Below are 24529 nucleotides of genomic sequence, written 5' to 3'. Positions count from 1 at the left end.
GCTCATAACGGCGTTTGGCCCACAACGCCCACAACTCGAACCATTTTTATATTTTTTCTCATTTTATATCCCAACTTCGCGTTGTCATTTTCATTATCTGAGTAACGGGTATCTGACTATTCTATTGGTATTATTTTTATTCTTTTGGTATTTTTATTCTCTCTTGGTATTATTTAGAATATTATTTGAGCTGAAATGGAAAATGAATTGGAAGGAAATATAAAATGTCAGGTCGGTGATATTTTCTTTAATTTAATGGGTAGATTTGATATTATTCTTAACTACATGCACAAATTGATTCTTCCGATTGATAAGCAATTGTAACAAACAAATATATACAAATACATACTAGTCGCAATATTGAAGGCAAATACTCTTATAGGGTAAATTAAGTCAGATGCTTACAATATATTTAAACTTAAGTTACAGCCTTTTTCTGTATCAGCCAATTTTTTTTTTGTTAATTATAGCATTCTCTAATATCTTTTTAATAACTGTTTATTTTTTCTTGATTTCCAGAACAGCTGTTTGGGAAAAGCACGCGTGATTTTTTGCAGCCAAGCTTTCAAAACAGTGCACAGCTTTCTAGACAAATTCGCCCTGAAAGCTGCGGCGGATTGCCAAAACAAACGGAACTTTTGAAGCGAGTGGGCGTGTGTGCGTGTGTTGGCTGTGAAAGGAAACAGCAAAGGCAGAAAAATAATCAAAAGCGAGAGAAAACTAATTTAATAACCATTAATTATTAGTGAGCACGTAACCCACAGCAACTGACCGACCTCGTGATCATCCTTTTAATCACGCAGCTGACGGCGTGCCTTCCCAACCCCATTCCATCTTTCCGCCGGCGGCGAATTTAGAACGACTAACCAAATTGAAAAATAATAATACAAATAATAAAACCACATCAATAACAGATTTCGTAACTCGTAAATCGAAAGACAGTGAGAGAAAAAGAATCGTTAACAATAATATTAGCCACACTTTTATTTTTAACACGCGGCAAAGCGTGCGTGTGTGTGAGAGTGAAATATGTAAAAGCAGAATACGAAAATCGTTTCCCAGTGTTGTTGTTTGCTCCTTGTTTTGTTTGGATAACCCGCACTAACACCAACACAAAGGATAACCATGTCCTACACCGAGTTGGAATCAGGGTACCAGGATATATCCCAGCAGCATCAGCAGCAAAATCCGCATCAAAGTCAGCCGCAGCAGCGGGTCGGTTTCTACTTGGGATTACAGGATGGCAACGTATGCGCTCCACCGTTTTACTAAAATCTAGCCTAACCCAAAACGCATAATTTTTTATTTACTAACTATATGTGCTATACATGCACGTATGCATGTACATACATACATACATTCATAGTATTTGGTTATACTGGCGGTCGCAATAAAAGCATCGGAGGGAGCTTGTCGTAAAGAAAGAAAATCGAAATTTAATATACATAGTTTAGTTTTTTTAGTTTTAGATTTGATGAGATGTCAAAATCTCTAAATCTTTTTAAAATCAAAATCTATTTAGAAAATGCAGTTATTTTTAAAACATGTCAAATCAATTTTAATTCAATTTTAAATAATGTTTTATTAAGAATGTGAAATATAAAATAATGAGCATTGGTCTTACAAGTAGGAGAACGTTATGAAAAAAGTATTTAAACTTGGTGTTATAAACTAGCTTACCTCGACTGTAGATTTTTGCATGCGGAGAGCTGACCCTGACTTCTTGCGGCTTTCCCGCAGAGGAGCTTTTTCTTTTGCTCCGCCATCTACTACATTTTTCTTATTTCTATGCTTCTTCCCAACAGCTGACTGTTCAATGTCAATGCCAAAAGCTTTCGCTCTCCTTTGGACTCTTTCTCCTTTTTTAATGTGTGTTTGTGTGGGTTTGGAATAAACATAATTTACATCTCTTGAGCGCCCTTCTAACGAAGAGATAACCAAACAACAGTTAAAAAAGTAATGGGCAACAGCTTTTGCTCTCCTTTGGACTCTTACTCTTTTTCTAATGTGTGCTTGTGTTTGTGTGGTTTTGGAGTGAAAATGTTGTTAATTACATTTGAATGGTCCCACAAGTTAAATAAATCAAATCCTAAGCTCAAAGAAGCTGGGGTCGGAAAATCGATTTTTTGAAATTTGAATGCTGGAATCGTTTGCCCATGACTGCCCACCAACAAGAGATTCGAGATCTGAGATTTCGAAAAAGTTGGCGTTGTGTGTAGGCGCCACAATTTTTAAATAGAAATTAGTTTTAATAGGGGGTAAACGAAAAAAAAACATCTTAAAAATGGGTGGGCAAACGAAAACAAGAGAGAATGCTATCATAATTTTTTTTGCGGTTTGTGGGCGTGGCAACATGAAGACGCGTTGCGTCTTCCTCTCTAGAATCTGTATGCTTAATCTCAAACTTCTAGCTTTTAATGTTCCTGAGATCTCGACGTTCTTACGGACAGACGGACAAGGCCAGATCGTTTTGGCTATTGATCCTGATCAAAAATATATAGTTTATATGGAAACGCTTCCTACTTGCCTGTTACATACTTTTCACTTTACTCTATATAAAAACTATGTATAAAAACTAATTTTAATGGTGGGCAAACGCTAAACGCTAAAAACTAATTTTAATCGGTGGGCAAACGTTTTTTATTAAAAATATTTATTTTTAAGAGTGGGCTAACGAAATAATTTATTTTTAACCTGTGGGCGTGCGTTTTTTATTGAAAATATTTATTTTTAAGGGGTGAGCTAACGAAATTGGTTATTTTTGAGCGTGAGCAAAGTTTTTTTAAGGGTGGGCAAACGATAAAACGAATAATAATGGTTGGGCAAACGTTTTTTATTGATAACATTTCGTTTTATGAGATGGTAAAAAAAACTAATTCTTGGGCAAATATGGGCAAAAAGAGCTAAAGAGCAAAACTAGATTTACAAACATAAATCAGAATGTATGGTAATTTTCTCTCAGTGTACTGTTTATTTCTGTGCGTAGCTCCCACATTTAATTTCTGTTATCCCTTTTCCCCCGCCCATCCGCTGCTTACCGTCCTTATCGTTTCCCCATCCGGTTATTCTTCGGTTTTGCACTTGTTTTCGTTTCCGTTATGTTGTACTATTGCTCGCTAACTGGTGTTGAACAATCTACATTTTTTGGTTTTCATTACGTTTTGATTGTTTGCGAAATTGGTGGGTGCGATATGTTCTAATTACGTTTTCGGTTTATTGGCTGCATTAATTAATTACCCAGTTATGCCATTTGTTTGCTTAATTTGTTTGCTTTTGGCTTCCGACTCCGTCTGGAATCTCAGGTAGCCCCGACGAGGGCCCACTTGCATTCTCTGATTCGCAGACCAGGTTCGACTTTCAAGCGGATCAGTTTTAGAACGGTTTGTTTTCGTTGGCTTTGTATCAAACCATTTTGTTTAGGTAAACTGTATATTTGTAAGTGCTCGGTTGCTCGTTGCTCTTAGAGGCATATTAGTAAGTTCCTATGGAACCTCAGAAGTGACCCATATAAAGTAAAGTTTTCCCCAAAGTTCGAGATGTAAAGAGAATCTTTGGGACTCTACTTTGGCGAATCTTAATTTTTTCCATTTCATACTTTTGGGTGGCTATATTAAAAATATAAAAAGTTAGTCAACTTAATGTGTACATATACTGAATAGTGATATATCAAGAAGTGAATTGTTGATCAATTTAAAGAGAAACTAAATAAATGAGTATGCGTTGTGTGAATAAAGCCCCCGATCAAACTTGAAAACAACCTATAATATTTTGAAAAGCCGAACACATATTAGATTATATTATATTTAAAAAATCTTTTATTTCTGGATAGGATGGGATTTGACTTAAACTACATTTTCTGACGTCAATGAAAAAAATCTTCTGAGTATCCCAATTAGGATGGCAAGGATACGTTCAGTTCGTGTAGACTTTGAAAGCTTAACCATAATCCTATCAAGAATCTGAAATCCTATTCTGAGAGCCAGTGCGTACTGCCACCCCAACGCGTCACAAATAATTTTTGATTTTATCAATGAGTCTTTTTGCTACATTCTTGAAAAACAAAGGTCCTTTAAAAAACTGATTTCTAGTCATTTAGTTCGCTGACAAACGCAAACAAAAAGTCGTCGCAATTAAAAGGGCTGTAAAACATATGCAAAACATTTATTATTAGAGGTATGGGCCTAGGTAGGTATAACTATGCCCTAGAACTATTAAAAATTGGAAGTCCGTCAATGTTTAAATGGATGATCAGTACTTCTGGCAATTGGGGAAACACTGATAGCTTAGTTAATCCGAAAACCCGATATGTAAATAGGAGCCGCCCACCACTTTACTTATATAGGATGTTTCAAATCACTTAAATTTATAAAAGAGCTTAGTTTTTAACTTGTGAGCATTTAAAATCTTAATAAGTTCTATTGCACATCCTTGTTTTGGCTTATACTTTAGATATCAATTTTAACTGTGTATTTAAATCACAGCTATATAAATTACTAGCTCCTATCTCATTTTCCCACTTAAGCGCATCGAAATTGATTCCATTTTTTTAACTGTCAATTGAATGATATATGTACATATATAGAGCCTTCCATTTTCTCCCTTTTCTAAATTTAATTAGAATAATTTGCGTATTTAATTAAATGTAATTTAAATATTTATTAGAAAGGAATATTGCTCGATATTCTCTTTAATGTCTTATATTTTCTAAAGTATAGCTTTTCTCAAAAATCTAAAGGATGGGCAAACGTGGGCAAACAATGCTATTACAATTTAAAAAAAAATGTAAAAAAGGCCCCTTTTTGATTTTTGAAAATTTTCTAACTTTTCGAAATATCTGATCTCGAAAACTGGACGTGTGCAAAAAAAACTTATCGGTGGACAAACATGGGCAAACGATGCCAGCTTTCAAATTTCAAAATTCAATTTTTTCAAACCCATATTCTTTGTCTTTTTAATAATAACAACGAGCTTTAGAATATTAAAAAAAAACAATATAAGGTGTATACATAAGGCTTGCTAGTTCAGAAGTGTAGGTAAAACCCATTAAAATAAAAGAATTACAAATTGTATTAAATTGTATTATTGATGACTTAATACTGAGGCTGCGAACCCGCCTAATAGACCCCCCTTTCTTTCTTTCTTTCCGATCGCTTCGACGGCCTGATGAATTACAATTGTATCTTTGTATCATCTCATTTTCATCTTTATGTTCGGGAAAACAGAGATCTCAGAGGAAATATACGTAAAGGTCATAACTGATGGGGTTCATCGCTTGAATGGCGCCTGCTAGTGGTCGCCATCGACGGGGTTTATACATAGAGCAAATATTTACTTTGGAGCTCGGATTTCTAAGGCAGATGTGTGTTCTAGGAGCCGTAGCGCCCTTATCACTGGAAGTCTTATCTGTTTCACCGACCGCCGTTACCGGTTACCGATTTTCGTCGCTGCTCTTTGTGTAGCTCTCGTTGTCTTTGTAGTCGCTTTCATTAACACTGGCCGATCGGCCGGACGTGTACGCTATATAAGTTGTAGTTAAGTCGTGTCGTCAACAAATGAGAGCGACGATGATAACAGTATGCCTTTAGCATGTCGAAGCAATTATACAAAGAGAATGCCTCTCCGTCGTTCTCCCGCTCTAGGTATCTTCATGCACTGAAATTTTTAAATTTATAATGACCATTAAAGACTTTGTAAAACTTTGACTAAATAATAGAATCTGTTGTAATGCGAACTATAGCATATATACGTAGTTCACATTTGTGATATGTGTGACTGCAAACTACTTTTGACCAGGTTGCTTTCACATCTTTAAGAAAGCCGAGAAGTTGACATTTAGGCAAGTGTGAAGTGGCCATATGAAGTGATGGAGCTCACATTCGTTCTCACTATTTAACATGATAGCTTGATATGTTTTTTATTGTATATACTTTATAGTATATAGTAAGGAAAACTAAAAAGCTTTTAGAAAAATATCCAAATTGATTCGTACAAAACTTTTCTAGGATCATACATCTGTACATACATCTTTGCCTTTGCAGGATGTTTTCTATAAAGACAGATCGATATGACTCAGTAAATAGCGTCATGTTCGAAATCATGCTGAAAATCGCAATCAAATCCAGTTCAAGAGAAAGCATTTCTTCACAGTGTATTTAGCCATCTTGCTCTTTGTGCGATTACTTCTCTTTCTGTTTTTATCTCTGCTTTTGTCTTTGACTGATCAGATTCTCCCCTGAGTGAGTGGAAGCACAGACTAATGGCCGTACGCTCTGAAACAATCCGATACGATCCCCAGCGATCCCAAGCAAACCGTATTTTCAGTTCCGTTAGTCAGTTGGCCGCCTTGCACGGAACGGGCGTTATACGCCGACCTCGTCGGTTTGCGTTTTCAGTATATGTTCCGGGTTAGGTCATCTGGTTTTGGGGAATCCGACCGATAAGCACGAACGGTTTGATTCCCGCACTATCCATCAGTTTTGACGACGACGGATTGCCAAAGCGCAGCTAAATCCGATATTTACAACGCGTATAAAATATTTGACAAGCCTTAAAAAACAATTTGATTGTTTATAAATAAATTACTCTCAACTGTTTTCCCTCAAACGAGAAGGCCAAATGTTAAAGTTGTGTTTTAACGGAATATAAAACAAGTTTCTAAGTTACCGTCCTGGAGGAACAGCTAGATTTGGCCGGAAAGAGACTGAGTTACCGCCACAATGGAGTGGACTTGGTTCAAAGACTGGTGGCGTCTCAAGAAGCTTCGATCTCGTCACCAGCGACATAAGAAAAAACTCCAAGCAGCCACGGCAGCCGCTGGAGCTGCGATGACAGCAACAGCGGTTTTGCCCGGCTCTGGGTGCGCAGAAAGTGGTGGTTCCCAGGATCCACAAACCAATCGTCTCCACAGCTTGTACGACGCAGTGCCATCTGATGGAACTATAGCCAGAATACGTCATGGTAGTCGAGATCGTCTACGCCGGAATCGCTTGCTGCAGCGCCAGCGTCGAAGTCAAAGTGCCGCAGTCCACAGTCATAGAAGCCAGGACGACGACGATGGGGAATACGGACCCTTTAACGTCAGTGACTACGAGGATTACGGGCCGAGTCATGGCAGCGACGAGGAGAGTGATGATTTCTGCTACTGTGATGTCTGCATGAATGTAGGTCTCATTGGTTAGACCAAAGAAATTGATTGATCGGACCCTGAGTCGTTAAGATTTTTGGAAGTCGGGGTCGAATTGAGTGCTAATTAATTTGTGGATCGGGTGGAACCTGAACCATATTAGGCTTCAGTTGTTCTCCTAAATGTCTGGGAATGAAATATTGATTTGAAGGATTCTCAAATTTGTGGCTTGGCCAGTATTTATCATCGATGCTCTAAAGATTATCTTCTTTTATCCAATACCAGCAAAGTCAGGAAAAGCTATAAGTAGTTGGCGACTGTCAGATACCTATTAAAGTCACGAGCGCCACCTAGCGGTAGTTATATTTATTGGTTACGACGAACATTTTTTTTGTTTATCAAAATATACTCTATGAAATTATTAAACCTATTTCGTTAATGTGTAAAATGGTTTGGCATTTCGGAAGAAATTGAAAAGAAAAACAAGAGAAAATGATATAGTCGAATTTCCCGACCATTACTCAGCTAGTGGAAGGGCGAACGAGAATTTTCATCTTTTTCTGGCATATTGATAGAAATTGGGAAATAAAATGAAAAAAATTTTAAAAATGTTGTAAAGTGCGGGCGTGACCGTTTTGGGCGTTTTGTATGTGTTAGGAGTGGCGTGTCCAAAGTGTTTTTGCCAAAACCCTTTTCCAAAGTGTGGCAAAATGGGTAAACAAACTTAAGCTGCGTCTATGTCTCTAAAATCTGTATACTTAATCTCAATCCTTCTACCGTTATCAGACAGAAAGGTCCAGACCGACTCGAAAATTGGTCCTGATCAATAATATAATTTATATGGTCGGAAACGCTTCCTTCTATCTGTTAGATACTTCTCAATGAATCTACAAGTAACGGGTATAAAAATAAAAAAAATAAAAAATGCTCCAAATGAGGTAATTTTTTGATAAGTAAATCAAGAATAAATCTACTTCATAGGGGCAACAACGTTTTCTCTTCTGTTTACTTATTTTGCAACCAATATGGGACCAACCTTTGAATCTCTTACTCTACGAGTAGCAGGTATAATAATGAACTGAAAGATTTGAGTGATAGCTTATGATTTACATACGATTTACTTGTGTCTTGCTTTTTCTGTGAATACAACATAAATCGACTTTAAATGGGTTGTTTCTTTTTCAAAGAACTTAGCCACAGCTTCGTAGTGGGATTGGAAAAATGTGACACGTTAATAAGTATAAAAAATAATACTCAAAAGATCTGAGAAGCGAGAATCCAGATATTCCCGTTGCCTGCTCTGCCTGTCTACACAGTTCATTGTGAAAATCTTATTAATGCCCGCATCATTCTGTTTTCAAAGGGCGACACGGACTTTGGAGACAGCAATGACGGGATGGACTCCGACACGAGCACCTCTTCCAGCAACAGCAAGCAGGTGGTCGTCGGAATCTGTGCGATGGCCAAGAAGACACAGTCAAAGCCAATGAAGGAGATCCTGACTCGTCTTGGAGAGTTTGAGTTCATTAAGCTGGTGACGTTCGAGGAGAACGTGATTCTACGAGAACCGGTCCAAAATTGGCCCACCTGCGACTGCCTGGTGTCATTTCACTCGAAAGGTTTTCCCCTAGAGAAAGCCATCGAGTATGCCCAGCTTAGGAATCCCTTTGTGCTGAATAATCTGCACATGCAGTACGATATTCAGGACAGGAGAAGAGTGTACGCCATTCTGGAGAAGGAGGGTATTGAGATTCCGCGCTATGCCGTCCTCGATCGTGATTCGCCGGACCCTAAACGTGAGTACTATCAAAGACACTAGAATAACAAGATGCGTAACGCCATACGATTTTTTGGCACGCGATTTTTTGGCCGTGGCTCTAGAGGTGGCTCCAGGCTCTCTCCAATTTTTGTTCGAGAGAGAAAGAGCGGAGAGCGCTACAGCAAACAGCTCTTTTCTACGCATACAGTGATAGCAGACAACTGTATGTGTGCACACGTATGCTCATGCATTGTAAATTTGACAAAATATGCCCTTCACCTTAGAAGTTCGTTGACTTTAAATCTATATTATTATTTATAAATTGGCACCATGCAAAAAATTGATGTTTTGCATTGCCTTAACGTTATTATTATTTAAATAAAGCTTAGAAATAGTAATAGCCGAATCTATCTATGTACATCACAAAATAAATTTCGAAAATGACTTTATATTAGAATACTTGTCATTAGGGTATTCAGCTTGCGACGTGAGAAAAATTAATAAGGCAGTGATTGTTGAGTGCTTGTGTCCGCACTTCGTGCCTCGGACTTCGGGAAATTAAAGGTACCATCTGATTTATTTTTTAAAATTTGCAAAATACACATTAAGGTTTTCGAAAATATTTTTAAAAATAATAAAAAACAAATGTGTATAAAAACATTTATTGTGGAGCAATGCATTAAGTGCACAAATGAGAGTAGTGCCTTCTCATTATGGTTTTATGAAAATAATGAATGTTATGCACATAGAACAGATCTGTTAAGCAAACTTATAAAAGTTTTGCTTTTTAAGCATTGCAAGTGGACTGTGATGATAGCTGATAGACAAAAAAAGCAAGCTAAGCTCAGCATTCTCTCATAAATAAAAAAATGAGCGATATTTAAATAATTGGCGACTGAAAAGTGGACGCAAAAAAAAAAAATAAAACAATAGTTCGAAAAATAACTTAATTGGGGAACATGGAAATGTTTTAATGTTAAACATTAAAATATTTCAAGTATAATTAATTATTAACATAAATATAAATATGTAAAAGGTAGCTAATTCGAGCGGCGATTTTAACAAACGAATTAAAAAAACTTTAAAATTATAATAGTCAGGGCGTGAATTTTTAATTATTATTTTAGTTCATCATATTGCTACGAAATTGGCAAGAACTCCAAATATGTAAATTCGTTTCTGCGATCAGAATTGATTTCGGCCCAAAAATCGTCTTCTAGAACAAGTACGCACACATATACGCGTTCTCGTCTCTTGTTTTTACTCACACAAGCAAGCAAATTCTATTTTTAGATTTTTTACGCTCTCAGCGTAAGCGAGCGGAACGACAGCAAATTTGGCCTTCACCAAAAAAGTGGATGCATAGTGCCAAACCAATGTATGGCCGTTACGCATCTTGTTAATTTAGTGTCTTTGGTACTATACATATATACAAAGCGTTATTCATTTGTACTAATAGGCCAATCTCTATACTCAAAATTGATTATGGATTAACTTTAACTTCTACCCAACAGACCATGAGCTTATTGAGTCCGAGGACCATGTGGAGGTCAATGGTATTACCTTTAACAAGCCGTTTGTTGAGAAGCCTGTGTCGGCGGAGGACCACAATATATACATATATTACCCGACGTCGGCGGGCGGAGGAAGTCAGCGACTTTTCCGAAAGATCGGCAGCCGGAGCAGCGTGTATTCTCCGGAATCAAGGGTGCGAAAGACAGGATCATTTATCTACGAGGACTTTATGCCCACCGATGGTATGCAATTTGCTCACTTTGCTCCCATTTTAAATGCAGCTGTAGGTACCTAGGTATCCTAAAACCACACCACTTCCCGCCCATTCTGCACATGAAATGGATACTATCTAGATTGCCAAACATATCTAGTTACTAAGCTGCGTGTATATATTAATTTTTATACTCGTAGGAAGGGTATACTAGATTCTTTGAAAAGTATATAACAGACAGAAGGAAGCGTTTCCGACTATATAAGTATATATATTCTTGATCAGGACCAATAGCCGAATCGATCTGGCCATGTCCAACTGTCCGTCTGTCCGTATAAACGTCGAGATCTCAGGAACTAAAAAAGCTAGAAGGTTGAGATTCAGCATACAGATTATAGAGACAAAGACGCAGCACAAGTTCGTTGTCACATGTTTCCACGTAATATCTATCCAGAAAAATTATGAAATTTTGCGTTCGCATTCACACTAGCTGAGTAACGGGTATCTGATAGTCGGGGAACTCGACTATAGCATTCTCTCTTGTTTAATTTATAAATTGGTTCATAGAGTATGGTTTTAAAATGTCATCGTAAAATCATATATTTTATTTCAATTGTTTTCGCGTATGGCTATATTTTAAATTTTAATATTGAGTACTAAATTTAGAATCTTTTCTTAATTTATATGTCTAATTTCACAGTTTCTATTGAAAATCATTGATCAAACTAAATATTTTAAATTAATACGATCCAATTTCCAGAATTTAAAATAAAAAACAAGTATATACTCAAAAGTGTGCACTCGCTACCCTAATCCACTATGCGCTCTGGCTGTTTGTTCTTGTTATGGCTTTGGCTGCTCCATTATTGTAGACTCACTTAATCCAATCCTCCAACGATGCATCGCTCATTGTGCCTTGTCCTGCGTTTTGCCCCGCACGTGCGGCTCATCGCCAAACTCACAGAAATCTAGTAAATAGAAAAAACAAGAAGAAAACACCGAATCACACCAGTGGCCGCCAGTCGAACGCACTGAATCCAGCATCACCTTTACAACTTAGTGTACTTTTCAGGCACGGATGTCAAGGTGTACACCGTGGGACCGGACTACGCCCATGCCGAAGCCCGTAAAAGTCCCGCTTTGGATGGCAAAGTAGAGCGCGACAGCGAAGGAAAAGAGATTCGCTATCCAGTGATCCTCAATCATTCCGAGAAGCTAATCTCACGGAAGGTGTGCCTGGCCTTTAAGCAAACAGTCTGTGGATTCGATTTATTGCGAGCCAATGGAAAGAGCTATGTCTGCGATGTTAACGGTTTTAGCTTCGTTAAAAACTCGAACAAGTACTATGATGATTGCGCCAAGATACTAGGCAACATGATTCTCAGGGAGCTAACGCCTACCCTGCACATCCCCTGGTCAGTGCCCTTTCAATTAGACGATCCTCCCATTGTGCCCACCACTTTCGGCAAAATGATGGAGCTGCGCTGCGTGGTGGCCGTAATTAGACATGGCGATCGCACGCCCAAACAAAAAATGAAGGTTGAGGTGCGGCATCCCAAGTGAGTAAATTTTTGTTAAGTTCTTCTTAGGAAGCTAAGTAAAACCTAATCTTTGTTAACCAGATTTTTCGAGATCTTCGAGAAGTACGACGGCTACAAGCTGGGCCACGTTAAGCTAAAGCGCCCTAAACAGCTTCAAGAGATTTTGGACATCGCCCGCTTCCTGCTAAGCGAGATCCACACCAAAGCTCATGCCGAGATCGAGGAAAAGGAAAGCAAGCTGGAGCAGCTGAAGAACGTTCTGGAGATGTACGGTCACTTTTCGGGCATAAACCGGAAGGTCCAAATGAAATACCAACCAAAAGGACGTCCACGTGGCTCCAGCTCCGATGATAGTAAGTCCAGTCGAATTTCCTCGAATCCGAGTGCTTCGATTAACCAAAGTGAAGCCAATCTAGCAGCGGATCAACCAGTGGAACCTTCCCTGGTCCTCATCCTCAAGTGGGGCGGCGAACTGACTCCAGCAGGTCGCATCCAGGCGGAGGAGTTGGGTCGCATTTTTCGGTGCATGTATCCGGGTGGCCAAGGAAGATCGGATTACTCGGGCACCCAAGGACTAGGTTTGCTGAGGTGAGAAAACCTTTAGTTTCTGAAGATTATTATTCTGTCTATATAAGCCCTATATGCGTAATATGATTTCCAATACAGTCATTTTATTACAGTACCCGAATTTGAATTAAAACATGAATAAAACCTGAGAAAATTGAACATTTGCGGATATAAAATATTTCAGATTACACTCGACGTTCCGGCATGACTTAAAGATCTACGCTTCAGATGAGGGTCGTGTCCAGATGACGGCTGCCGCTTTTGCAAAAGGTTTGCTGGCCCTGGAAGGAGAACTTACGCCCATTCTGGTCCAGATGGTAAAGAGCGCCAATACAAATGGACTGCTGGACAATGATTGCGACTCCAGCAAGTACCAGAACTTGTAAGTTTTTTTTAAAAGCCTGTTTGAATCTATCGTCAGGTATTTTTAAATTATATTCGATTACGACATAATTAAGCGATCTAGTATTCTTATATTGAATTGTTTACCTTTTCTGAGGCTGATTGCTTAGCAATCGCTTATTGATTTCTAAACGATAATATTTCTCCGATTTTCTCGTAGTGATCGCCATGGGAAATGTTTGAGACAATTTCTCAATTGTTTGTTGTTATTATACCCCTTACTCGTAGAGTAAAAGGGTATACTAGATTCGTTAAAATGTATGCAACATTCTGAAGGCACCGTTTCCGGCTATATAAAATATATATATTCTAGATCAGGATCAATAGCCGAGTCGATCTAGCCACGTCCGTCTGTCCGCCTGTCCGTCTGTCCGTATGAACGTCGAGATCTCAGGAACTATAAAAGCTAGAAGGTTGAGATTCAGTATTCTAAAGACAAAGACGCAGGGCAAGTTTGTTGACCCAGTGCCACGCCCACACTTTTGAAAAATGTGTTGACATTTTCCACATTTTTATTAGTCTTTTAAATTTATATCGATTTGCAAAAAAATCTTTTTGCCACGCCCACTCGAGCGCTCTAAAACCGACCAACAGTAGCACGCCCACATTTTTGAATTTTTTTTGGATATTTGTTCATAATTTTATTAGTTGTGTAAATTTCTATCGATTTGCTATAAAACGTTTTGCCACGTCCACTCTAACGCACTAAAGCCGCCAAACCGGTCACGCCGGTTCACGTTCGCTTTCACTTTAGCTGAGTAACGGGTATCTGATAGTCGGGGAACTTGACTATAGCATTCTCTCTTGTTTTTTTTTTACTTATTTTGTCAAATTTGTTTCGTAGGGCTAAAGGTCGCCTCCACGAGCTTATGCAAAACGATCGAGAGTTTTCTAAGGAGGATCGTGAGCTGATTAATCCTTGCAATAGCAAATCGATTACCCAGGCTCTGGATTTTGTAAAAAATCCTGTTGACTGCTGTCACCACGTACACCTGCTCATTCGCGAGCTTCTTCACATTATCAGTATCAAAAAGGATGATCCAAAGACCAAGGACGCCATCTTATATCACGGCGAGACGTGGGACCTGATGCGTTGTCGCTGGGAAAAAATTGAGAAGGATTTTAGCACCAAATCTAAGCTGTTTGACATCTCAAAGATACCAGATATATATGATTGCATCAAATACGACCTGCAACATAATCAACACACGTTGCAATACGATCAGGCGGAGGAGCTATACATCTATGCGAAGAATCTGGCTGATATAGTCATACCACAGGAGTATGGACTGACGCCCCAGGAGAAACTGGCAATTGGTCAAGGTATCTGCTCCCCTTTACTAAGAAAGATCAAGGGTGATCTGCAGCGAAACATCGACGAAGTGGAAGACGAGTTTATGAACCGTTTGAATCCACATTATAGCCATGGTGTTGCAAGCCCTCAGAGGCATGTCCGCACAAGGCTCTATTTTACCAGCGAATCGCATGTTCACTCGCTGCTCACCGTTTTACGTTATGGGGGATTGCTTAATGTGGTTACAGATGAGCAGTGGCGTCGGGCTATGGATTATATTTCGATGGTATCCGAGCTCAACTATATGTCTCAGATCGTTATCATGCTCTACGAGGACCCTACCAAAGATCCAACTTCTGAGGAACGCTTCCATGTTGAACTGCACTTTAGTCCGGGTGTAAATTGCTGTGTGCAAAAGAATCTACCACCAGGTCCGGGATTTCGCCCGCATTCGCACGGCGACAATGCTTGCAATGTAAGTTTGCAATCTTCAGACGAGTCAAATCCTGCCAGAATCGAGGAGGAGAATGACTCGAATTCAGGAGAGGAACGGGAGGGCAAAAAGCGAGGCGTAAGTTTAAACATATAATATATGTATAAGTATTCAAACCTATGTTTCTATACCATTCTCTTCAGACCTCAGGCCAAAGGAGTTCGGATCGCAGTGCGGAACGCACTTCCCCTGCTTTCGGATTCAACCGACTAGAGCTCAGATCCAAGCAGTTTAAATCGAAACCCATCCCCATCGGAGCCCATCACACTGTCAGTGGCCATGAAGCAATGGATCTAGCCAAGCGTCTGAACGAGGAGTTGGCATCGCACCAACAGCAGCAAAACCAGCAGCTTCGACCCATTAGTCCGGACATCAGGGCAGTAACTCCTGACTGCGAACCACGCTCCCGGAGTTTTGAACAGCGGCCCACGTCCGGAGTCTGTGCTAAAGAACCGGGTATGTATGTTTGGGCAGGGCCTGACGGTCGATCGAGCAAAGCTTGCCGCCGCCGCCTTCGCAGCCGCTTCTCTTCAGGGTGGGAAATTCACAACCCACCTTATTCCAGCTTTCCTGAATAATTGCGCGTTCCTCTTTTGTCTTACACATCTCACAACCACACGATTGGCTATTCCCAGTTTTAGACTAATCCGCTCTGATTCGGTTTGGTTTTTCTTAATTAAACATTGTTTTCTATTACAATTCGCCAATGTAATAATAACATTGGATATTAATCGGATATTCTATCCACTAAAAGGGCCAAAAAAAAAAGGGCTGCTAAAGTTATACAAGAAATCTGAGTAAAAAGTTTGCTTATTTGCAAACTACTACACTCTGTATTATGGTTAAAAGACTGGCTTTAGTGATTCTTTGTAGTTAAGGCAAGTTTGTTGGATACTAAAAGTAAAAGCTTTCAAAGTATTAGACGAATCCCTCTGCCAGATTTTCCAGCCTTTGGCTGCTCCGAAGTACCATCTCTTCTGTCTTCTTTTGTGGTTTCTAAGATACGTATGTTTTTTGTGGGGTTTGCATGCCGCTCCTTTGTTTTCTGTATTTACGTCTCACGTCCGCACAGCCAGCAAACACCACTGGGGAATCCCCAAGAAAACACTTAAGAAAGGAAATACCCCCGCTCTCCCAAATGTCCAGAAATCGCCTAAATTTTGTTTCATATCTCACTACCGCAAATACTTAAACGAGTTCTACTCCCTTTTTAATTTATATATATATTTTATACATTACAATATATTGTAATTTTACATAATATTTACTATTGTTCAAGAACAAATTTAAAAGAATTTTCATCTGTACCTCTATTGAGCTGTGCCCAACATTTTTCGGTTTTCATTTTTTCTTTTGTATTAGAATCGAAATAACGTACACACATAGGGACACATCAAACACACTTTTTTCGTTTTATATACGTATATATTTCGATCTATATTTTTCAATCAAAAAAGAAACAAGGAAACAAGTTTCTCGAGAAAAAATGAAAATCTATAAGCATCTGGTCGCGGAATCCCGTGTACTTGGCAATGCTGGTCGCACTGTCTCAGTCACCACAAAACGCACACACAGCCACTCTAGCCACGCGCCACACAACTGCCACGCCCCTACAGAGTGCAGTTGAACACTCGGAAAGATTTACGCCTCCAAAGAAGTTTTCGAGAGAATTTTACAAATCTTTGCTGGTGTCCAACTGCCTACGGTCACACAATATTCGATTCCATTTTTGGCTCCCCGTAGTTTCTGCTTGTTTTGTCTGCTTCCATCTGTCCTGTCTATCTATTTTTGTATTTATCTCCGTGCATGATAAGCAAGAATTGGAAAATATTGGTTTTGGGGAGTTTTCTTGTCTGCGTCTGTACGTTGCTCGATGTCGTTGCTTGCAGACCCAGACCCTTCCCATCCATCCACGACCACTCCCTCAACCACATGGAAACTCACACATGGAAAAACCACAAACTCCAGAACAGGACCTTACCGAACTCAAAAAGGGGACTTACTCTTCCAAAGCTTTATTTTTTAATTTTTATAAACTACTAATAGCTTTTATTAAAGGCCTATGCCTCTGCAGCTTCCAAGTTTGCCAGCTTCCAAATTCTTTAAATGCTCTTGTGGAGTTTATAAGATCTTGAAATAATTTATAGAATACAAGGTTAGAAGAATTATCGTTGTTTTAATGTATATCAAAGGCTAAAACTTAGCTAACTTTATCTTTAGAGACTGTTAGGTTAACTTTAGTCTTATAAAGGAAAAATGTGTTGCTAGGATAGGAATGTTACAATGTAATTAAGATCACAAGTGAAAGATTCGATATTTTTTTATATGAAATGATTTTAGAAACTTTAATTTTGTAATAATTTTAAATATTTCATTACCTTTATTTATTTAAGTTGTCAGTTCTTAAATCCTAAGGTTCTTCCAAGAGTATTTTCTATTCGGCTTGCTGATTTTTTGTCTTTCCATTTATTTTCCTTTTGGTTTAAAAATTGATTTTCCTTGGTTTATTCTTTCCCTATGTTTATACAAACCTTTTTTTTACAAACTGTGCGCGATCTTCGACGTTTTGAATATCTCGGCTAATGAGTTTTCTATTTGTACACAACATTACATACACCAACGCACCGACACTCAAAATCTCGTATATATCACTGAAAACTTGGCTGACTTTGGACCGGAAACCTAAACCCATAATCATGCCAAACTAATTACCCTTCATCGATTTTGCTCTTGGACTGAATTATTCTTTTATATTTAGTAGTTGCTTCTCCTGGTTTCGGGGATAATTCGCGGACTTCTGAATTCGGGGAGATTCCTCATGCTCGAGTGGGCGCTCCTAGTAACTCGGATGGGGGATCTCATCCGAGAGCGGATCATCGCACTGCCTTTCAGATCCGTGTTACGAATAGTTTGTCCTTTTTTAAAATTGACTCTTCAACAAACGAGCTGCCTTTGTCGGACATTGATTTTTCGCTGCACCCACCCACTCCGCAATGCGGTCCCTTGTCGCACAAACGTCTCCACATCTTGACTATGCGGCGGATGGAGAGTTGCGACGATGGTGAAGAACTCGAACAGCTCCGTCATCTGCCACAGATCTCGCCGATGGCCACCAATGAGCGACCCTTAAGTTCCTGCAATTGCAGTAGCTCAGCGGCCCAAGCGCACTCGCACTCAAAAAGTCTGATGGACTTGACACAAGCGGTGGTTGTGACTTCTCCGCAAGAAACTGGACAGAATTCGGAGAAAGGTTGTGACGCAACAACGGCGGTCAGTAGTTTCGATGATGACTTTCAGGTGTCTAGCTCAGCACCGGCCATCCTGATGAGCGCACACTTCAGCAAAAGGCCTGTGGTAGCATCTCTATCACTAATGGTCCATGCCACTACTTCGCCCACTGCCTCTACTTTACAGCTCTGTAAGGACAAGGACAAGGCCTCGGCTTCTGTCTCATCCTCTGTGCAAAGCAAAGCCACTAGTAGCTCCTGTGGTCAGCTCACCATGGCTGCTTCTGCTCCTGTTGTGACAGAAAACCCATTTCGATTCACCGTTTCGTCGTTGGGTTCTGCAGCTTCCAATACCACCTGTTTTGTAGGCAGCTTCGAGCCCATTGAAGAGCAAATCACGTCCATTGTGGAGGTAGATCCAAAGCCCCTGCACCCAGAGCCTCAAGTAGTATATAATCTGCCCACTGTGCTCATTACGGGAACAGCAAGTAGCTCAGAATTGACTAGCAAACTAAATAGCAATATACCGACTGTTACAAACGCTGTTTCTGCGATGCTAAAACCAGCAGGTACCGAAATAAATGAAGAAGTAGGTAGATCGAAGGAAATAGGAATAGACACAATAAGAATTACAACTACACACACACCATGCAATAAAGCAGCAGTTACCCGACCAGATACAAAAACAGATATAACAACAGATCCACCAACGGTTACAGCAACAGAGACAGCAGAAGATACATCAATGGATATACAAACAAATATATGTATCGGAAAAAGTGCACCTGGGCTTACACCAACAGTTACTACTACCGATATTTCAAAAGGTATACAAGACATCGCTCCTACAGCCACCCAAACATCCCCACCAACATTTACACCATCAACCACCACTACAACAACTGGAGCAGCAGCAGCTTTGTTTGATAATACAGCAACAATGTCTTCTAATCGACCATTTACTAACCAATTCCAATCGATTGATCCCACTTCAAACGACGCACCACACCAACATCATGTACATCAACACCAATACCAACATCACCGCAAAATAACAACGACCATCAATAACACTCTGAACGAAAACCACACCACCGCCACAATTACAAACAACACTACCACGACCCCGTCTTGTTGTACCAAAACCATCGCCACAGATAGCCAAGTCTCGGTGTCGGTCTCGGCATCGGTGTCATCGGCCAACCCATCCACGTCGTCGCGTCGCCAAAGACACAGTATTGCCGGCCAGATGTCCTATATGAAAATGTTGGGCTTCGGTGGTTTTAGCAAAAAGATGGCCACCAGCGCAAATAGCCTTTTCAGCACCGCCGTCATCAGCGGCAGCTCGTCCGCTCCTAATCTTCGCGACATGATAACGGTCTCCTCTTCCGGTGAGTACGCACCACATGCATTGTATATAATATGATTAAGAGGGAATTACAACGTTAAGGTAGTACTATTTTATTACTGAAGATAAGTTCACGTGTAAACTCGGGTGTAGGGGTTTTAGCCGTGATTATTTATTTGAAATTATATATGACAAGAGCTACGTCGATATATCTTATGCACCGATACAAATAAACTATTTGTTGGTTAATAAGTGAAGGAATATGAAAAGGTAGTTTTCAGGAGGATGGATGATTACTACACAATTGAAACCCTACTCATCTGAGCCTCGCACGGATTTGACTCAGTGCTGGTTAGATGAGCATCGAAAATTGTAGTTATTACTTCCTAAAAATTTAATTTAATTAATCATAGCGATGTACAATAAACATTTCTTCAACGATCTGTCCTGAGGTTGTGTATTTAAATATAAAGGTCTTCAGTTTTGTGCGTGATTATAACAATTTTTTCTGCAGGATTTGGCGATGTACCACCAATCCGCCCGCTTGAGACACTGCACAACGCCCTTTCGCTGCGCAAGCTGGACAGTTTCTTGCAGGACATGATCCTGGCGCAGATCTTTAAGACGCCGACAGGGTCCCCACCGCGGGGCTTCTCTAAGAATACCTTGCCAGCGGTTTCCTCGATGACTCTAAACGCCTCAAATCAGACAGAGATGATCGACCATGAGCAGCAAATTGGCAGACAACCGCCGATATCAACAACCATAACGCCCACCTTTGACCGGCGTGGCAGCGAGTCCGGATCCACAGCGGATGCCCACCTGCGTCTCCTTTCGGAGAGCCAGTGCCCTAATCTTGACGATAGCAACACGGAGCTGCGAGAATCGCTGGCTGGAAAGATGGAGCGTAAGTGCCGAAAAAAGTCAGTGGTCGAGTGGCAGTGCTGAACGGTCTCAGATCTGTGTTTTTCGTGTACACTTCCCAACGTTTCTAAAGCCCTCCATATTTAACATTTTGAATTGTTGGATTCGTTTTTTATTCGAAATTGTTATGAACATTCCAAATTATTCTGCTAAATTGTTGTCAATAAAATGTCAGTTTTAGGCACTTTTTTATGGTTATTATTTGGCTTAGGAACAAATGTGTTAACTACTTTTTAAGGAATGACAAATGATCATTTTGTTTTTACTTTTACAGAAGCCACAAAAGCAAAAACGTTGTTGTTTCAAAACAAATGTAGGAAAATTAATCAAATCAAATTATTTAATTTTTCTTTCTTTACTTACAAATTATTCACTTAGTTTTTACTTTCGTTTTTTCAGAAAATCCAACAGAGCCCAGCATTTAAAACAAATGCAGCAATCACTTTATTTTACCAGTTTCTGTATAAATATAACAAATATAATTTGATATTTATGTATATATGTATGGATATGCATGAAAATTCCTCTTGTTTTTAAGCCTTTTGTTCAGAATTGGAATAAATATTGCTAGATGAGTATATATTCAATATGAGTATATTTTCACAATTTTTTTCATAGACTATCTTTATGCATGCTTAATTTAGCTTTTTAAGCATTAATGGTATTTTTTCCTTGTTTCTTTATGCATACGTCTTTTATTTTGTACTTTTTTCCTGTTTTATATGTATTTGTAAATATTGTATGGAGATAGAATCGGACGTCTAGGAAGAAATGTAAAAATATGGGAACATATAAAGCTTCTAGTCTCGTTGTTTTGTATCATACTGCTTTAACAGTGTTCGTAATGAACAATTAATGGGGAAAAATAGTGTAAGTTATTTATATTGTTTCGTTGTTTCTAAACCTCCTTCCCTCCACTCGGGATTTACTGATTACCGGTAGACTGTATTTTATATATCGCGAAGTTCTTGCGAAAAGTCAAACATTTTATAAATATTAGACATTACCAATAAGAAATGTACATATAACAATCAACTAATTACTATATTGGACTTAAATATTGTGATTTTAGTTCTGTTTTTGTATAATAACGAAGCTATACATTTCTTGTTCGCTTTTTTATTTATAAACTTAAGTTTTACTGATGCGTATTCCTATTTTCGCTATTTCCCCTTACTCCTTTAAATATGTAATTATTTAACTAACATCTCAACCCCTTGATCACCAACAACACATTCGTAAACCAAAAGTTTGGCCTGAGGACATTGTGAAGGCAGCCGAGGAGGAGGAAATAACCCTATCGGAATTGGAAACAAAACCAAGGTGACAATTAATTTGTGAAGATAATTTGTTAAATATGTATGTATTTACCATTTTACCAGCTTGGACCTTACCATGGAGATAATGGAGCGGAGGGCCGCGGGTACCGCCTTCTTCCAGCCAATGAATCGGGACAACTTGGAATCCGGCGAAGGAACGATGGGTGGTGGAGTCTTTCTGAGTGTTTGTGAGGAACAGGACAGCGGAAGCACCTGCCTCACACCAGTTAGTTTTGGGATGGATCTCGACCTGAGCATGGTGGCTAACAAGGGCTCCATTACGCTGTCAATGGAAGTGAGTGGAGATTTTTCCGATTATTTCATAGCTATCTATTTTAACTATATGATACGAAAATAATAATATGAGTGCTTTCATAATTTAATTTGTTGCTTTTGATTTTAAAATTTGAAAATTCTAGCGTATTTCTTATCAGTTAAAATTCCTACTCTTAACTTACGTTTCTTGTGGTGAGGTTACTATCCTTGTCTGCTTATTATATATTAAGAAAAAAGATCTGCTCTGGTGTTTTCTCCAAGGGTTTCGAAGATGATGAAGATGCCACTTTGTCGGCGGCCACAACACCTTCCCTTTTGGCGGATTGTGAGCCGCGCCTGGAGAGTTGCTACTGTTGTCCCAGCCATGCAGAGGGCCCCCCTGAGGTTCCCAGCGATGATCCACGGTTTGGCTTTGCGCTGCCGGTTCGAGTCACCCAAGCTTCACCGGAGCATGAGCGACGTGTGCGCCGTGCTCATGATCCCGTCTCGCCAAGGATCCAGAAACAGATCAGCTTGTTCGAGGGAAACGCGGCTCCGGCAACGGGTCAGAAAAAGACTGAGTCCAGCGGGTCGGTTGGGGGCGGTCCCATTCTGCACGCCTCCATCAACCTGCCGGCGGCGGGACCGCATCATTTGCGCCAGGATGCTCGCCTGCGCAAGTTTGAGAACCTCACGCAGTCCACTTCGAACTCGAACTTTCCCTTCGAAAGCAACACACTGAAGCGAGTGCCCATACAGACCACCAATGACTACGACAACGTAAGCCACACACAGAGCTGCATAAACCTCAAAAGTGGCAGCAGTGGAGTCCTCGGGGGATCGCCGCAGCGTCAGAGAGGTTGGGCCAATAATAAGAAACTTTTGATAGAGGCAAACGACAGAAAATTCATTTGAAATTTAAGAATAATTAGAAATCGATCTGAGTATGCTGAGCATAATTTGATCTTGTCCAGATTTTAAAATCGAAATTCTCAAAACGAAATCGTTTAGAACGAGTTTTTCTCTGAGTGTATATACGAAACAGAATACCTCTTATCGAGTTGAAAATACAAAAATAAGGACACATTGGGCAGTAAGCTGAATCTGTTTGAATTAAGAATCTTTTCTATTTGACATTTTATATAGCATATATTTTTTTTTGTTAAGAATAAGAAATTCACCACCATATTGACTAGCTAAGAGGTACTTCTGTTCAACTAAATCTTTCACATAATATTACGAACCCATATTGGTTTTCATAAGAATATGAATCTTGTCAATACATAGTGATATACATTTTTATACCCGTTACTCGTAGAGTAAAAGGTATGCAACATTCAGAAGGCACCGTTTCCGGCTATATAAAATATATATATTCTAGATCAGGATCAATAGCCGAGTCGATCTAGCCACGTCCGTCTGTCCGCCTGTCCGTCTGTCCGTATGAACGTCGAGATCTCAGGAACTATAAAAGCTAGAAGGTTGAGATTCAGCATACAGATTCTGGAGACATAGACGATGTTTGCCATGTTGTCACACCCACTTTAACGCCGACAAACCGCCCAAAACTGCCACGCCTACACTTTGGATATTTTTTCATATCATGATTTTTTTGGATTAAATTAGTTGTTTTGCCAATTTCTATCGATATGTCGAAAATATTTTGTCACCGCCCACTCTGACCCATAAAAACCGCCCAAATCTATCCCGCCCACACTTTAGAACATTAAAACTATTTTTTCCACCAATTTCTACCGATATTCCTGATATTCTCGGTCCCACTTGGACTGGCTGAGTAACAGGTATCTATGGTAAAAGTCGGGGAACTCGACTATAGCGATCTCTCTTTTTTATTTTAACGCCCTAACACTTTAGACTCTTCTTTAAGACGATACGAATCGGGAGTCATTTAATTACTATAAGACAATTTGAAACTAGGATATGCGTGTATTTTGCAAAAACGTACAAGTTTGTTCAATTTGACTTTATTTTCTGTAGGATCCGATGGAAGAGTCGTAGCTGCAAGTGGAGTTCCGGCAGAGAGGGAGCCACCGCGGCTCCATTGTGGACGGATGATCAGCACATGCTGCTCTGCCTCGGCCTCGCCGTCCCCCTCACCGGGGGCGCTGATTGTAAAGGAGCGGTTCATCGAACCGCCCAAGCGCGGTGTCGTGCGCGGATACCATGGCAAAACGCAGTCCATGGACGCCGACTTCCTGTTCAACGAGTTTCTTCTGTTGCCGGCCATGGCTCCGGCCAAGATATCCTTTGATAGTTCCGAAATCGACCAGGCCAGCGATGACGACTCCCCGAGCACCTCGAAACAAAGGCACGCCTAAATATCAATCGAACTCCAGATCCTTAAAGCACTCGCATCCCTAAGCCGGGCCAATGTAACTAACACAAGCTATCGCCACAGCGGGTGCCATTTCAAATTCGAGTTATCGCATAGATCCACTCGCTTACGGACTTTTTACTATTAATCTAACTGTTTGTTGCTTTTGGGCCAAGAAAATACAAATAAAAGGCTTATCTCTATTTTTGTCCATAA

The 24529-nt window shown here is 39.8% G+C and overlaps 1 protein-coding gene across 21 annotated transcripts; it reads left to right on the top strand.

Annotated features, from left to right (window-relative positions):
* The first annotated feature begins 579 nt into the window (after positions 1-579).
* On the top strand, positions 580-24529 carry LOC117148352 (inositol hexakisphosphate and diphosphoinositol-pentakisphosphate kinase). 21 transcript variants are annotated; one of them, XM_033315695.1, is made up of 16 exons: positions 6219-7160; positions 8487-8919; positions 10397-10639; positions 11669-12167; positions 12231-12502; positions 12557-12737; positions 12901-13098; positions 13963-14983; positions 15049-15361; positions 17667-18959; positions 19290-19523; positions 19995-20387; positions 21655-21727; positions 21787-22018; positions 22261-22837; positions 23977-24317. In XM_033315695.1, exons 1-16 carry the CDS (start codon positions 6717-6719, stop codon positions 24315-24317), a joined length of 6747 nt encoding a protein of 2248 aa, XP_033171586.1. In that variant the 5' UTR covers positions 6219-6716. The 21 variants fall into 21 exon arrangements, with proteins under 21 accessions (XP_033171602.1, XP_033171585.1, XP_033171592.1 ...); XM_033315694.1 differs by lacking the exon at positions 6219-7160 and adding an exon at positions 588-1248 and having other exon boundaries at positions 17667-19523; XM_033315696.1 differs by lacking the exon at positions 6219-7160 and adding an exon at positions 592-1248 and having other exon boundaries at positions 11681-12167; positions 17667-19523.

Source organism: Drosophila mauritiana, chromosome X, assembly GCF_004382145.1.
Source record: "Drosophila mauritiana strain mau12 chromosome X, ASM438214v1, whole genome shotgun sequence".
Lineage (NCBI taxonomy): Eukaryota > Metazoa > Arthropoda > Insecta > Diptera > Drosophilidae > Drosophila > Drosophila mauritiana.
This window is presented reverse-complemented; position numbering and strand designations above follow the sequence as displayed.

Bases quoted from the DNA above. Each gene is read 5' to 3' on its own strand.
- LOC117148352 (XM_033315689.1), top strand. From the start codon at position 6,717: ATGGAGTGGACTTGGTTCAAAGACTGGTGGCGTCTCAAGAAGCTTCGA. The intron at 12,738-12,900 runs GTGAGAAAACCT...AAAATATTTCAG, and splicing joins CAAGGACTAGGTTTGCTGAG to ATTACACTCGACGTTCCGGC. The intron at 21,728-21,786 runs GTGACAATTAAT...CCATTTTACCAG, and splicing joins GAATTGGAAACAAAACCAAG to CTTGGACCTTACCATGGAGA.